Genomic DNA, 15,608 nt, shown 5'->3' on the forward strand with positions numbered 1-15,608 from the left:
AAGGGCAAAGAAGAGCAACTAAGATGGTTCAAGGCTTGGAGATTAAAACATAGGAAGGATGGCTGCTGGATTTGGGCTTGGCTAGTCTGGAGAGAAGAAGGACTTAAGGGGACATGAGAGCAGAGTTCCAGTATTTGAGGGGCTGCCACAAAGAGGAGGGGATCAATTTATTCTGCAAAGCACCAGAAGGCAGGACAAGAAGCAATGGATGGAAACTAATCCAGGAGAGAAGCAACCTAGGACTAAGGATAAGTTTCCTAAGAGTGAGGACAATTAACCAGTGGAACAGCTTGCCTCCAGAAGTTGCTCCAACATGGGAGGTTTTTTAAGAAGAGACTGGACAACCACTTGTCCAAAATGGTATATAGTCTCTCCTGCTCGAGCAAAGGGTTGGACTAGAAGACCTCCAAGTTCCCTTCCAGCTCTGTTTTGATTGAGCTAATCAAATCCAGCTTCCTCCATTCCTTCCGTTGCAAGCTAGCTTGGAAGGTTTCAAATGGCATTCGCACGACCCCAGGACACTGCAACTGTTATAAATGCATGCCAGTTGCCAAGCCCCTGAATTTTGGTCATGTGACCCTAAGGATGATACAAGTGTTTGTAAGTGCAAGGATCAATTGTGTCACTTTGTTTCCGGTGCCGTTTAACTTTGAACAGACACTAAATTCACACTCAATTGCAGTGTCTCATAGTCAAGTAACTGCATTTAACCACAGCTCTGCCAAAATCCAGCATTTACTTCTGATTTTCAGTAAAACCACGACCACAGTGAACCACTGACTCGCTTAACAACGGCAGTTGTTTCACTGAATAATCACAGATTCACTTGAGAACAGTGGCAATACACTTAATGACCCTTATACGAAAAAGGTCATCTGGCGACCCATTTTATGACTATTAGGAATTCTGACAATGGTTAGCTGCCTCCATTACAGTCATAACTTGAGGACTACCTGTATATTCAGGTAGCATATACAGCACTGTAAGTCTTTTCAACGTTATCTCAACTTACACAAACGAGCCTAAAATTGCTGTTGTTAAAATGAGACATTTGTTAAGTGAGTTTTGCCTTGTTTTGCGGCCTTTCTTCCCACTGTTGTTAAGTGAATCACTGCAGTTGTTAAGTTGATTGCACAGTTGTTAAGCAGATCTGGCTTCCCCACTCAATTTGCTTGTCAGAAGGTCGCAAAAGGGCATCCCGTAACCCCAGGGACACCACAACTGTCATAAATATGAGCCAGTTGCCAAATGTCAGAATTTTGAACACATTGACTGGAGGAGGGGGGGATGCTTTAACGGTCATAAGGGTGAAAAACGATCTTAAGTTGCTTTTTTTCAGTGCCATTGCAACTTTGATCAGTCACTAAATGAACTGTTGTACGTCCAGGACCTCCAGTACATTTACCGTTGTATATAACTGGTGAGGAGGTGGAGAGGGTTGGTAGTTTTAAATTTCCGGGCATTTATATCTTGGAGGACCTCTCATGGACTGTTGAATGCTAACATGCTTGTAAATAGGATGGGATGGGACGGGACGGAACGGAACAGAACAGAACAGAACAGAACAGAACAGAACTGAACTGAACTGAACTGAATTGAATTGAATTGAATTCTTTATTGGCCAAGTGTGATTGGACACACAAGGAATTTGTCTTGGTGCAAATGCTCTCAGTGTACATAAAAGTAAAGATACATTCATCAAGAGTCAAGAATCATCAGGTAAAACACTTAATGATAGTCATGGGGTACAATAAGCAATCAAATCATACTAGGAAACAGTCAATATAAATCATAAGGATACAAGTGATAAAGTTACAGTCATACAGCCACAAGTGGGAGGGGATGGGTGATAAGGAGTGATGACAAAATTAATAGGGAATTATAGTAGTGCAGACTTAGTAAATACTTGGACAGTATTGAGGGAATTATTTGTTTAGCAGAGTGATGGCTTTCGGGGGGAAACTGTCCTTGTGTCTAGTTGTTCTGGTGTGCAGTGCTCTATAGCAGTGATCCCCAACCTTTTTTATGCCGCGGCCCGGTACCGGCATCAGCTGGGCGCCGCCATCTTTTTTTGATGAAAAGTGCTTCCGGTGACCTCACGGAAGCACTTTCATCAAAAGCGGCCTCCGCTCGGTGAGCTTTCCGGGTAGAAATGGCTTTCTACCCGGAAAAGCTCACCGGAAGCGCTGCGCCGCCATCTTTTTGATGGCGTGCTTCCGGTGAGCTTTCTACCCGGAAAAGCTCACCGGAAGCACTTTTTCATCAAAAAGATGGCGGCGCCCAGCAAGCCAGTGGCCCGGTAGGACCTGTTCCGCGGACCAGTACTGGTCCGCGGACCGGTGGTTGGGGACCCCTGCTCTATAGCGTCGTTTTGAGGGAAGGAGTTGAAACAATTTATGTCCGGGATGCGAGGGGTCTGTAAATATTTTCACAGCTCTCTTTTTGACTTGTGCAGTATACAGGTCCTTGATTGAAGGCAGGCTGGTAGTAATTGTTTTTTTCTGCAGTCCTAATTACTCTCTGAAGTCTGTGTCTGTCCTGTTGGGTTGCAGAACCAAACCAGACAGTTATAGAGGTGTAGATGACAGGCACAGAAGGCACAGAAAAGGCTGTACTTCCTGAGAATGCTCAGGAAGATAAATCTATCTCGCATCTACTTCTGTCCTACTACCGCAGCACCATTGAGAGTGTCCTGACATACGGCACTCTTGCATGGTATGGGAGTAGCTTTGTAGCGGACAAAAAAAGCTCTACAGAGAATCATTTAAAAAGCCCAGAATATCGTCGGGCTCCAGCTACCAGCCCTGGATGACATCTTTGCATCTCGCTGTGTGAGGAAGTTGCACAACATTCTCAAGAGACTCTTCCCATCCTTCTCATAATCTTTGTGAACTGTTGCCTTCTGGCAGAAGATACAGAACAATTAAAACTCAGACCACACGTTTCCTGAACAGTTTTTAATCCCAGAGCTATAATTGCACTTAACAACAAACTTAAGGACCACCATCAGTGAGCTGTTGGACAGTATTACTTGGTCTGTTGTGTGGGTGCTTGTGTGTTTTCAGGGGTTGGGGAACTTTGGTGGGTGGGGGGGGGTGTTTGGGGATTATCGTGTGTGTGTGTGTGTGTGTTGGGTCTGGTCTCTGGGTATTATGTGAATTTTGTTGTATGTATATTGTGTATATGCATACAATGAAAATAAAGAATTCAAATTCCTGTAGAATTCAAATTCCTTGTTGGAGTCTGATTCTGAGGAAGAGATTGAGCAGCTGACAGGGAGTGGGAGTGTGGCTCTGGTGGCTGTGGAAGAAATGGGGGAAGGGCACAATCCGGCTGGGCATTCAGAGGAAGACCCAGGGCCATCCCCTCTTCATCCTAGGGCATGCAGGGAGGAACAGAAAAGGGAACAACGTGGCTTACGGGAGAGAAAAAGGCCCTGATCCCTTTCATTAGTTGCAGCTGTGAGAACAGAATATAAGAAGGGCGTTTGCACACAGCACCTTGCTGGAAACAAAGCGTGCATTATCTTTGTCGAGGCTTATCTGGGTTTTGGCGTCCTCCCAACTGTGGGTGCTGCGTTATCTTTTGGAAGTCTGCAGTTTATTATCCTGTCCTGTCGTGTTAAGGATTCCAGTGTGGTTTGTGTTGGGTTTTTTTTTTATTTCTAATTTATCTTTACTTTGGGTTCGGACTGCATGTCTTCCCTTTGTAGACTGTTTTTGGAAGAGTTGATCTCCAGCCGCGGATAACTGGACATTGGGGGCCAAGTTGGAGGTATTAAAGGGAATTTATCTACTTTTTTGACTTTGTTATTTTTGTGCCACACCCCGGGTCATCACAAGTTCTTTTGCCAGCTCCTGATTCTCCTGACTTCTACCCCTTCAGCTGGGCCTCCCCTCCTTCCACTGTCCAGTCACACCCTGTGTCCCTTTTCCCCACATTATGGTAAATAATCCCTCCTCTCCTTGTTTCTCTTGCAGGACGAATTTGATCCAGTTAGCGAGATGACTCCAACTGAGGTAAGTTTCTAGGAGTCTCCCATCTTGACTGAGATGCTCCAACTTTGAAAGGAGAAGCATTTCTGCCACCTCCTTAGCCAACGCTCACAAAAATAAGTCAAGTTTATGACTGGATAGCCAGTGCTAGGTTCTTCCTCATTCTTGAAATGGTGCTTGAGCAGGGGTTGGACTAGATGACCTACAAGGTCCCTTCCAACTCTGATGATCTGTTATCTGTTTCTTGTGCCTTATCCGTCATCGGACATTGGCGATCCTGTTTTTATCAACAGCTGCATGAAAAAGTGCTGCTGAGTTTTGTCAGGAGTATATTCATGAACTGGAATAGAGCTTGGTAACAAGGTCAGCCAATGAATAGGCCATAGCAATTAAGTCAGCCAATGAGAACTGTTTGGAAACTGAAACTAGAAGTAGCCTAGGCGTGGCTCTGTATTAAGCTCTGCAGCACTGCAGCTATGTGAAGTTCTGTCTATTGAAAATGAAACTAACTTGCTTGCTTGCCTGCTGGAGCTACTTGCAATATGTTTCTGTCTGAGTTTGCTCCATGTTGGAGAAATCTACACCTGGTTTGTAAAATCTACTTACTATGTTTATAAAGATGTTAAATGAAGCATCAGCCACCTGCGTTTATTTTTCTGGCGCTGAATTAATTGCTGCAAAACTCTGAACAAGTTTTGTCCATACCAGTCCCTTAGATCAGGGGTCCCCAACCGCCGGTCCGCGGACCGATACCAGTCCGCGGAACAAGCCTTACCGGGCCGCTGGTTGCTGGGCGCCGCCATCTTTTTGGTAAAAAGTGCTTCCGGTGAGCTTTTCCGGGTAGAAAGCTCACGGAAGCGCTTTTCATCAAAAAGATGGCGGCGCCAACGCTTCGGTGAGCTTTTCCGGGTAGAAAGCCATTTCTACCCGAAAAAGCTCACCGGGCGCTAAGCGCGCCGCCATCTTTTGACGAAAAAGTGCTTCCGGTGACGTCACTGGAAGCGCTTTTCGTCATAAAAGATGGCGGCGCCCAGTTGATGCCGTACGCGGCACCCAGCTAATGCCGAACCGGGCGTCAAAAGGTTGGGGATCCCTGCCTTAGATCAAGGGTCTCCAATCTTGGCAACTTTAAGATTTGTGGACTACAAGTCCCAGAGTTCCTCAGCCAGCTTTGGAGACCCCTGCCTTAGATTGTGCAGCCATGATGTTCTTCTTCTGCCTGGACCTCATTTGCCTCCAGTCTTTCCCTGGAGGATTAAGTGAAGTAAGCCGTATTTTTCCAGGTGTCTCATCACATGTCCAAAATATTCTAAGGTTTTCCTTTTTTATGGTCTTGGTGATTTTCCTTGGCTTTCCCAGGTGGGATTCAAATATTTTTACTACCGGTTCTGTGGGCGTGGCTTGGTGGGTGTGGCAGGGGAAGGATACTGCAAAATCCCCATTCCTTCCCCACCCCACTAACCTGCTTTCCAGCTCCGTTCTCCTGTGCAGGGCAACCAAAGAAGACCCAGTCATTCAGCTGGGACTAGGGAGGTGGAGAATAGACGGGGCAGGGCCAGTCAGAGGTGGGATTTGCCGGTTCTTCGAACTACTCAAAATTTCCGCTACCGGTTCTCCAGAATTGGTCAGAACCTGCTGAAGACCACCTCTGCTGTGTATAGGTTTAAAAGCAAGGCAGGGCTTCAAAAATTTTAGCAAAGGGTTCTCTGCCCGATTGCTGGATAGGCGTGGCCATGGTGGGTGTAGCCTAGTCGGTCTCCTGCACCATGGGGGGGGGGGGGCTTTCGCCCTCCCTGGCCTCCAGAGGCTCTCTGGAAACGGGAAACTTTCTGAACTTCTGGGAGGCCCATTTTTCACCCTCCCCGAACCTCCGTGTGTGCCCTGCACTTACCTGCATCCAAAACGGGCCCTTGAATAGAAAGCTAGTAGTTTTATGTGGTCCCTTGGTTTTCACAATCTCTCTTCCCCACCCAGGTTTTGGGGACTAGAATTTCTTATTAAATGTATAGCAATATCAATAGCACTTAGATTAAATTTATAGCAATAGCACTTAGACTTATATACTGCCTCACAGTGCTTTTACAGTCCTCTCTAAGCAGTTTACAGAGTTGGCATATTTATTTATTTTATTTATTTATTTGATTTGTCAATCGCTTACAAGATAATAGGAATATAAGCATAGTTATGAATACATGAAATGGATATATATAAGATTTTTTTAAAAAAAGAAACAATAGGACAGGGACGGTAGGCACGTTGGTGCGCTTATGCACGCCCCCTACAGACCTCTTAGGAAAGGGGTGAGGTCAATAGTAGACAGTCTAAGGTTAAAGTTTTTGGGGTTTGGGGAAGAAACTACAGAGTCGGGTAGAGTATTCCAGACATTGACCACGCTGTTGCTGAAGTTGTATTTCCTGCAATCAAGTTTTGGTGCGGTTAACCTTGAGTTTGTATCTATTGTGTGCTCTTGTGTTGTTATGGTTGAAGCTGAAGTATTCATTGATAGGTAGGACATTGCAATGTATGATTTTATATACCATACTTAGATCGGACCAAAGGCGGCGTAGTTCTAGGTTGTCTAGGTCTAGAATTTCAAGTCTGGTGGCATAAGGTATTCTGCAACGAGTCGAGGAGTGGAGAACTCTTCTTGTGAAATATTTCTGGACTTTCTCAACTGTGTTAATATCAGATACGTAATGTGGGTTCCAGACTGGTGAGCTGTATTCAAGTATTGGTCCAGCAAATGTTTTGTATGCTCTAGTTAGTAGTGTGATATTACCAGAGAAAAAGCTACGTAGGATTAGGTTAACAACTCTTAACACCTTTTTGGCTATATAGTTACAGTGGGCTCTAGCACTAAGCTGTTTATGTAGAGTATGGAAAGAGATGAGTACTCCAAGGTCCTTGACTGAGATTGGATCATCAACAAGGTCTTGACTATTCAGCTTGTATTTTATTTTCTGATTTTTTTGCCAATATGTAAGACAGAGCATTTATTTATTGAGATTTGAAAGTTGCCATTTGTTTGCCCATTCTGATACATAGTCAAGGTCTTTTTGAAGGGTAGCAGCATTGTCGGTGGTGTTGAATAGCTTTACATCATCAGCGAAGAGAACGCAGTTGCTCTTGATATGATCACAGAGGTCATTTATGTAGAGTATGAAGAGAGTTGGTCCTAGAACACTGCCTTGGGGGACACCACTGTTGACAGGTACAGAATTTGATAGGACGCTCCCAATTTTGACCATTTGTTGTCTGTTTGCCAGGAATGCTTTTATCCAGTTATGCAGGTGTCCAGAGATACCATAAGATTTTAGTTTTAGGAGTAGTTTGTCGTGTACCACTGAATCAAAGGCTTTACAGAAGTCTATGTAGATTGCGTCTATTGCTTTGCCCTGATCGAGTTGTGTAGTCCATATGTTTTTGCAGTGTAAGAGTTGCAGGTTACAGGATAGTTTTTTTCTGAAACCAAATTGTTTATTATAGAGTAGGTTGTTTGTCTCTAAGTGGAGGATAATGGATTTGTTAATAATTGATTCCATGACTTTGCAGGTGACACAGCATAAGGAGATTGGTCTGTAATTTTCAACTAGGCTGGGGTCTCCCTTTTTGAAGACGGGGATGACCGTGGCTTGTGACCATAGGTATGGCAAGGAGCTGGTCCTGAAAGATTTTTCAAAGATTATGTTTAGAGATTCTGCTATGGCAGTGGATAGCTTTTTTAAGAAGTAGGCACATATTCCGTCCGGTCCAATAGATAGAGATGGTTTTAGATTGCGCAGTGCTTTTTCAACAATGTCTTCTGTAAAATCGATATGTCTTAGATCATTGTAGTTTTCTGTGGTTCAGCTAGGAAATACTGGGCATGATCCATTGGTGTTTACAAATACTGAGCCAAAGAATGTGTTAAAGAGGTTGGCTTTAATGGTGTCGTCGTTGCAGTCTTTACCATTAGGTCCTTTCAGGGATGGGATGGGCCTTGAGTCTTTTGGTTTGTTGTTTACAAAATTGTAGAAACGCGGGTGGAATTGGTGCACAGAAGGTTTTCCTCTTGTTTAATGTGATAATTGGTGCATTCAGTTTTTATCTGGTGGCATACATTTTTGTATCGGCTTTTGAAGTTGGCAACATGACCAGATTTGTTTTTCCGCCAAAGTGATCTCTTTTTGGATTGAAGCTTCCTTATTGTTATGGGTAATCTGTTTTTCCTGGTTTTGGGAGTTGTTATTGGTACATATAGTTTGATGACTCTTTTGACTTCAAGTAAAAAAATATTGTAATGGTCTAAAACAGTATTGCATCCAGTGAATAGAAATTGCCAATCAAGGGACGAGAGATTTTTGTCTATAAGACCATGGTTGCCTTTTTTGAAGTTACAATTGGGGATCACATCATTGTGATGATTTTTGTGTGGACATATGTTGAGACAAAAGTCAATCCTGCTGTGGTCACTGTTGGAAAAGGGTTCTTTAATTTGTATTCTGTAAATTGAATTCAAACTATTGCAGAAGATGAGATCGAGGCAGTTGTTAAGTCTAGTATTGTTGGTTAATAGTTGTCCCAGTCCCAGATTTGTTACAGCGTTGTAGAAGGTTGCATGTATGGGTTCAGTTTTACATTCGTTTAGGGCCACCCCCAACAACCTGGGTCCTCATTTTACCGACCTCGGAAGGATAGAAGGCTGAGTCAAACTTGAGCCGGTCAGGATTGAGAAGGCCTGGCCTAGACCAAAGGGGTAAAGCCTATTTTAAGTCCAAAACAACAAGATGAGTAACTCTGGCAGAGGCCTCCCTGATTTACTGGGTTATAAAAAGGAGAGGATGTATAATATTTTAATTAATTAATGCATCAATCAATTAAATTAGTGGAATGGAGAAGCTTCCAGAAGTTGTGGGTGAATCATCACTGGAGGTTTTTAAGAAAAGTTTGGACAGCCATTTGCCTAAAATGATACAGGATTTCCTGCTTGAGCTGGGGGTTGGACTAGAAGACCTCTAAGGTCCCTTCCAACCCTGTTGTTCTATATTCCAATGCAATCAGTCTCGCAAGATTGTGCTATTATATTTCAATAAAGTATAGTTTTAGTCTACCTGTGGAGCTGATTCTCAGGTCTAGTCTAGTCTACCTAGTGGGTCTGTCAGCTTTTTATTAAATCAACCCAGTTGTCACTTTCTAATATCTGGGGTGGGGAAAGGACCCTTTCTTGATTTTTCCTGAACTTGGAGAGGCTTGCAACTGAACCTTGGACCATGTGTAAAACAGGCCCTGTGCCATTGATAGAGCATGAGATTGCTGCAATTGCCTTAATCAAGAAGTGCTGGGAACAATCTGATAATGCGCTGCCCATAAAGATCTCCAATACTCAGTAATCCATGCATCTCTGCGTTTCTTTGAATTAGAGCAAATAATTAACAAGCAGAAGCCTTTGAGGTGGTTTGTCTTATCTGTTGCTAAGAGCTGGGGAAATAAGCTTGCCTGTGGTTGCACCAGTTAGTCTTTCTCTTAATCACCTATCTGCTTTAAATTATTCGCACATTGGCTGTGATCAAACAAACCTACTTAGCCAGATAAAGACCTTGCAGATAATTCACAGAACTTGCAAAATTTGATTAGAATTGCTTTTTACAAAAAATTCTATGGCTTTGTATCTGCAAATCCAGCCCATGTGTGGTTAGTTCGTTATTCCAAAAATTATGAAAATCCCAAATAGGCTACCTCAGGAAGCATATTATCTGAAAACAGTCACATCTTCCAAAGTCGGTAGGGTGCAATCATTAGGATTTTAAAATTAATACAAGGGAGATTCAACTTTTAGATCCCTTCAGGCATGATTTTCAGTTTGTATGCCAATCTGTAGCACTTCTCTTAATATGTTAAATGTTAAACCCAGATTAACAAATCTCAGTGGTAGTCTTCTGTAGCATGTTGTATGGAACCAGACACTATCTGTACTGAAAAATAGGATTAGGATTAGGATAGAACAGAACAGAACAGAATAGAGAATAGAAATAGAAAATTGAGAATAGAATAGAATAGAACAGAACAGAATAGAATAGCATAGAACAGCATAGCATATAGGAATAGAATAGAATAGAAAATAGAGAATAGAAATAGAAATAGAAAATTGAGAATAGAAGAGAAGAGGATAGAATAGAATAGGAATAGAATAGAATAGAATAGAATAGAATAGAATAGAATAGAATAGAATAGAATAGAATAGAATAGAATAGAAAATAGAAATATAGAAATGAGAATATTCTTTATTGGCCATGAATGTGATTGGACCCACCAGGAATTTGTCTCCAGTGCAGAAGCTGTTTGTGTTTGTAGTACATATAAGCAACAAAATGATAAATCACAAATCATAAGATAAACGTTCCAAAGTGATCCCCAAAATTAGTAAAAATTTTTGTTAAAAAAAAAAAGTCATAAGATAACACAAGTATAGTGAGAATAGGCAATAGGAAGGATGAGAAGGGCAATAGCAATGCAACCCTATTACATAGATAGATATCCTTAGGCATAAGGCTGTGGGAGTGAGGTGTTTAGCAGAGTGATGATATATGCAGGGGAGGGGAACTGTCTTTGTGGCCTAGTTTGGTAGGCAATGCCCTATAGTGGCTTCCCAAGGGAAGGAGTTGAAACAGTTTATGTCCGGGATGTGAGGGGTCTGTAGATATTTTCCCAGCCCTCTTTTTGACTCGTGCAGGATACAGGTCCTCGATGGAAGGCAGGTTGGTAGCCATTGTTTTTTCTGCAGTCCTGATTATCCTCTGAAGTCTGTGTCTGTCTTGTTGGGTTGCAGAACCAAACCAGACAGTTGTAGAGGTGCAGATGACAGACTCAGTCATTCCTCTGTAGAACTGTTTCAGCCGCTCCTTGGGCAGTTTGAGCTTTCTGAGTTGGCGCAGAAAGAACATCCTTTGTTGGGCTTTTTTAGGGTGGTTCCAAAGTTAGGTGTCCATTTCAACTCCTGGGAGATTATAGAAGCCAGAAATTTGAAGGTCTCTACCATTGATGCTATGTCTCCTGATATTATAAGAAGTGATAGAATAGGAGAGGTTCTCCTAAAATCTATTAACATCTCTGCATGTTAAGCATGTTCAACTCCAGACTGCTCTGGCTGCACCACAGGGCCAGTTAAACTTCCTGTCTATATGTAGATTCGTGACCATCTGGAGTGAGAGAATCATTTATCGATGGATCTTGAACAGTTGATATTCAGGGGAAAATATTGTAAATATTATACAGTAAATCATCATCTTTTAACAACCTCATAATCCCTTGTCCAGTCTGGGCAACTGAATTGAGTTAAGCAGAGTGTTTACTAGCCGGATGCCCTTCCCGTCACCAATGCCGAGTTATATTCAGCAGGTATATTCTCCTTGTGCCCCAGAGAGAGAACTATCTGTCTCTAATCGAGGATCGAACTCACGGCCTCCTGATTGTGAGGCAGGCGCTCCGCCTCTAGGCCACTGCACCACTCATCGATATTATACAGTAAATGCAATTAAAAAATAAAATAAATGTGAGCAGTCCTGCTGCATTTAATGCGTCTCCTGAATTTGTAGGTTATGGAATGGGAGGAGCGGCAACTCGATCAGCTGGTCAACTTCAACAACTGCAAGATCGATCCGGCTCCCTTCCAGCTGGTCGAACGGACCTCTTTGCACAAGGTAGGTAGATTGTGGGTCCTGTTGGAAGAACGATCCTTCTGGGTTCAGTTCCAAGTGGGGGGGGGAAAGACACTGGAAAGAGGGAGGCTGTTTGGGAAGATGGTTTAATGGCGGACAGGACCACATGGCCTGGGAGCTCCAAAGTGAAAAGGACGATCACATACTTCGGGATGAAGGAAAAGAGAGAGGGATGAGATCCTGAGAGTCCCTTATATACCCTCCGTTGAGATTTGAATTGGAGCTTGTATTCTGATTGGTTGTCAGACTCCCATGGGGCCATGCAGGGGCAACTCTGTAGGCTGTCCTGAGTCCCAAGCTTGGTTGAGCCTGGCTGGATGATGATGCACTGAAAGGGGCTTTTGAGCAATTGCTATAGTTTTTTCCTGGAGATCTTTGTTATGTAAAGTATTCCGGCCCAGGCCTTAATGGCCCACCCATTAACAAAGGTGGGGGGGGGTGTGCTTCTGCTTCTGAGGTGAGTTTCTGCTCCTGAGTTTCTACTCTTTTTAGGGGAAATATTCAGCCTTTTTCATATTTCCTAGGATATTTCATTTTTCTAGGAGAGGGGTAGGGTGCTAACTTCCTACAGGCCCAAAGCAGAGCTGGGTGATTTATCAGGTCGTCCTCGACTTAGCCTCTATTGCACTGTTGGCATCAGTGTGCCACGGGCAAAGGTCTCCCTTACATTGATTTGATCGTATGGATGGAGCTTTTGGGGTGCCAATTGTTCTGTATGTTGCGATGCCCGGCTGAGATGTTTCCCATCTCTTCCAGACGCACACCATCTTCTCCCTCTTGGGAGTGGACCACGCTTACGTCACCAGCATCGGGCGCCTGATTGGCGTGGTGTCCCTCAAGGAGGTGAGTAGCACTTAGAAGGGTCTCCCCAAGAATCGTGGTTCTTCAGAGGTTCGTGTTGGTTTTGTCCAATGTCACGCCGTCATGCCAATGTCGTAGGTTTTGTCCTATATGCCAGTGATCCCCAACCTTTCTTATGCCGCGCCCGGTATCCCCAACCTTTTTATGGCGCGGCCCGGTACCGGCATTAGCTGGGCGCCGCCATCTTTTTTGATGAAAAAGTGCTTCCGGTGACCTCACCGGAAGCACTTTTTCATCAAAAAGATGGCGGCATAAGCCTCGTGAGCTTTTCCGGGTAGAAATGGCTTTCTACCCAGAAAAGCTCACGAGCGCTAGCGCCGCCATCTTTTTGATGAAAAGTGCTTCGGTGAGCTTTCTACCGGAAAAGCTCACCGGAAGCACTTTTTCATCAAAAAAAGATGGCGGCGCCAGCAAACCAGCGGCCCGGTAGGATTTGTTCCACGGACCGGTACCGGTCCGCGGACCGGTGGTTGGGGACCCCTGCTATATGCGGCAAAGAAGTAGCCTGCACTACTGCACTCTAACCCCTTGCGCCACCGCGGCTCACCCTTTCCTCTTCCTCTCTTCCAGCTGCGCAAAGCCATTGAGGGTTCGGTCACCGCCAAAGGGGCGAAGGTGCGCCCTCCGCTGGCGAGCTTCCGGGATAGCACAACCAGCAGCAGCGACATGGAGGCCACCGAAATCCACCAGCTGTGGGATCGGCGGCAGCGACACTCCATCCCTCGTGAGTTCAGCCCCTCCGAGAGCGACGACAAGTACCAGTGACGACGGGTGTGAAGAGCCTGCCAACCGAGAGACGGTTCATCATTGCCACGCCTGGGCTGTTGCTCTTGCAGCTGGGCCTCTTTCTAAAGGATGCCTTTTACATTCCAGTTTTGGAGACTGGCATCACTGGAGAATTGCCTTCCAAAACCTTGAAGCTGGGCTCCCTGGTGCCCCGTTTGCTCCATCCTTGGTCTCAGGGTTGATTTCAGACTTAACCTCCCCATTCTCATCTCAACTTCTCCATACCTCCTTGCACCCTGCATCTCGCTCCGGCCCCCTCCGAGCATCCTTGAAGACCTCGTTGGTTGGTTCTCAGCAGCTTGGCAGGTGGCCGTTCCACCTGGGAAAGGAGCTGGGGAAGCATCCATCTTCCTCGCGGTCTCGTCCCTGTGCCCCGGTTGTCAGGTTTGAAAGGAAAAAAGGAACTTTTCGGCGCGCGTGGAGCATCTTGTGGGCAGCTGTGCTGAAACCTCTGGCCTTCTCTTCCCCGTGTTGTGAATCTTCCCCTCCAAACCTTCAGCGCTGACCCAGCCGTACCATGTATGGCTAATCCCCGTTGTGGGAGAAATCCTAAATAATGGGTGGGATTTGGGGAGGTGGGGGGTGTTCTTGGTCGGGCCTGAATAAAAACCAACACTGGATTTCTTGAACTACTGAACCAGGCAACCCATTTCCTCCCTTTTGCCAGATCCTGGAATTCTTCCCTTCCACCTTCCTCTCTCTGTGGAACCCACTCATGCTGGAATCCACAGGCAGAGGAGAGGGAAAGAAAGATGGTTGTATGTACGTACCGAATATTTTTTTTATACATATCTATCTATATTAATTTAATTACAGAAAAGAATACAAATAGAGAGCTATATTGTAAACCAAGGAGTGTCTGGTGTGTTATCTAAGCCAGAGGTCTCCAACCTTGGCAACTTTAAGACTTGTGGACTTCAATTCCCAGAATTCTCCAGCCAGCATATTCTGGGAGTTGAAGTCCACAAGTCTTAAAGTTGCCAAGGTTGGAGACCTCTGATCTAAGCCATCGACGGTGGTGGGAATCTGGCCTGGTTTGTTCGTTGACATGGCCCAGGTCACAGCTAGGGTGAAGAGAAGGGTGGGTATCAGTATGAGCCAGTTTAGCCTAATGGTTAAGGCTTCAGGCTGGAGATCATGAAACTATGAGTTCTAATCCCACTTTAGACAGGAAAATCAGCTTGGTGACTTGGGCCAATCACTAGGAGATGATGAGTTCTAGTTCTGCTTTAGGCATGAAAGCCTGCTGGTTGACTCTGGGGCCAATGACTAGGAAACTGTGATTTCTAGTCCCACCTTAGGCATGAAATCCGGCTCGGTGACTTTGGGCCAGTCAACAGGAGACTGTAATTTCATGCCTTAGGCATGAAGCCAGCTGGTGACTTTGCCCATAGACATGATCGCCGGTGACTTTGGGCCAGTCAACAGGAGACTGTGAATTCATGCCTTAGGCATGAAAGCCAGCTTGGGTGGCCCAATATTAGACATGAAATCTGGCTGGGTGACTTGGGCCAATCACCAGGAGACTGTGAGTTCTAGTTCTGCCTTAGGCACGAAAGATTCCACTCAAAAGATTGAGAGTTAAAAAAAAAATCATGGTTAGGTGGCTTTCATGTTGTGCAGGCCTAGTTAGGCTCCAATTCAGTCTATTAGGGGAACCCAGGAAGTGGTTAAACTGATAACCCAGGTTAAAGATATTATGTGAATGTGGTCAATGTCTACTTTTTTTTCTTTTTTGGGGGGGGAGGAAGAGAAACTCAAGATCCTTTTCAATAAATTATTTCTTCTTATCTCTGATTTCCTCCATAAATTGATCTAGCCAGCCAGATCTTTCAGGTAATCTCCCCCCAAATATCCCAGCTGGTGCAAGCTAGTTAATAACTAGGTGGGAGATGTCCAGAAATTCCAGACTTAGAAAAAAAAATATTGCTGAAGAATACATTTGCAAATTCCCTCCATGCAGTTGCTAAAAACGAGTATATCCTTGTAGTCTCCCAGAATCACTGAATTAAGACAGTCTGAGTTCCAGGGTTCCTAAACAGATGTGCTTCCAGTTCTGAAAGGAGTCCAGAGTCCATGGGAGATGGGCGACCAATGCATATTTATTAACAACAAGAATGGGTGTAGTCCCCAAACATCTGGAGCACCACTTGAAAACCATCAGCATCGACAATTGCAAAAGGCAATTGCATCAGTCAATTGCAAAAGGCAGCTTTATGCGGAACAGCTTACATATTGAGACGATCCCTTTAACACCACCCAACACCACCAT

The 15,608-nt window shown here is 44.5% G+C and overlaps 1 protein-coding gene and 1 long non-coding RNA gene across 3 annotated transcripts in view; one reads left to right on the forward strand and one right to left on the reverse strand.

Moving 5' to 3' along the window:
* CLCN2 (chloride voltage-gated channel 2) overlaps positions 1-14,188 on the forward strand; it is a 143,325-nt gene extending 129,137 nt beyond the window's left edge. For both annotated transcript variants that reach the window (XM_087965430.1, XM_087965431.1), the window contains 4 exons: positions 3,981-4,019; positions 11,567-11,671; positions 12,446-12,532; positions 13,121-14,188. In XM_087965430.1, coding sequence (XP_087821556.1) covers positions 3,981-4,019; positions 11,567-11,671; positions 12,446-12,532; positions 13,121-13,315 — 426 coding nt within the window. In that variant the 3' untranslated portion in view covers positions 13,316-14,188. The remainder of the gene's footprint in view (positions 1-3,980; positions 4,020-11,566; positions 11,672-12,445; positions 12,533-13,120) is intronic.
* Positions 14,113-14,455, reverse strand: LOC148130990 (uncharacterized). Its single transcript, XR_015749536.1, has 2 exons — positions 14,351-14,455; positions 14,113-14,220 (listed from the first exon to the last, which is right to left on the reverse strand). It is a non-coding gene; the product is annotated as an uncharacterized LOC148130990 (long non-coding RNA).
* Between the last annotated feature and the right edge of the window lie 1,153 nt (positions 14,456-15,608).

Source organism: Notechis scutatus, chromosome 4 (genome assembly GCF_049901735.1).
Source record: "Notechis scutatus isolate UNSWTSFEM ecotype Mainland chromosome 4, rNotScu1.2, whole genome shotgun sequence".
Classification (NCBI taxonomy): domain Eukaryota; kingdom Metazoa; phylum Chordata; class Lepidosauria; order Squamata; family Elapidae; genus Notechis; species Notechis scutatus.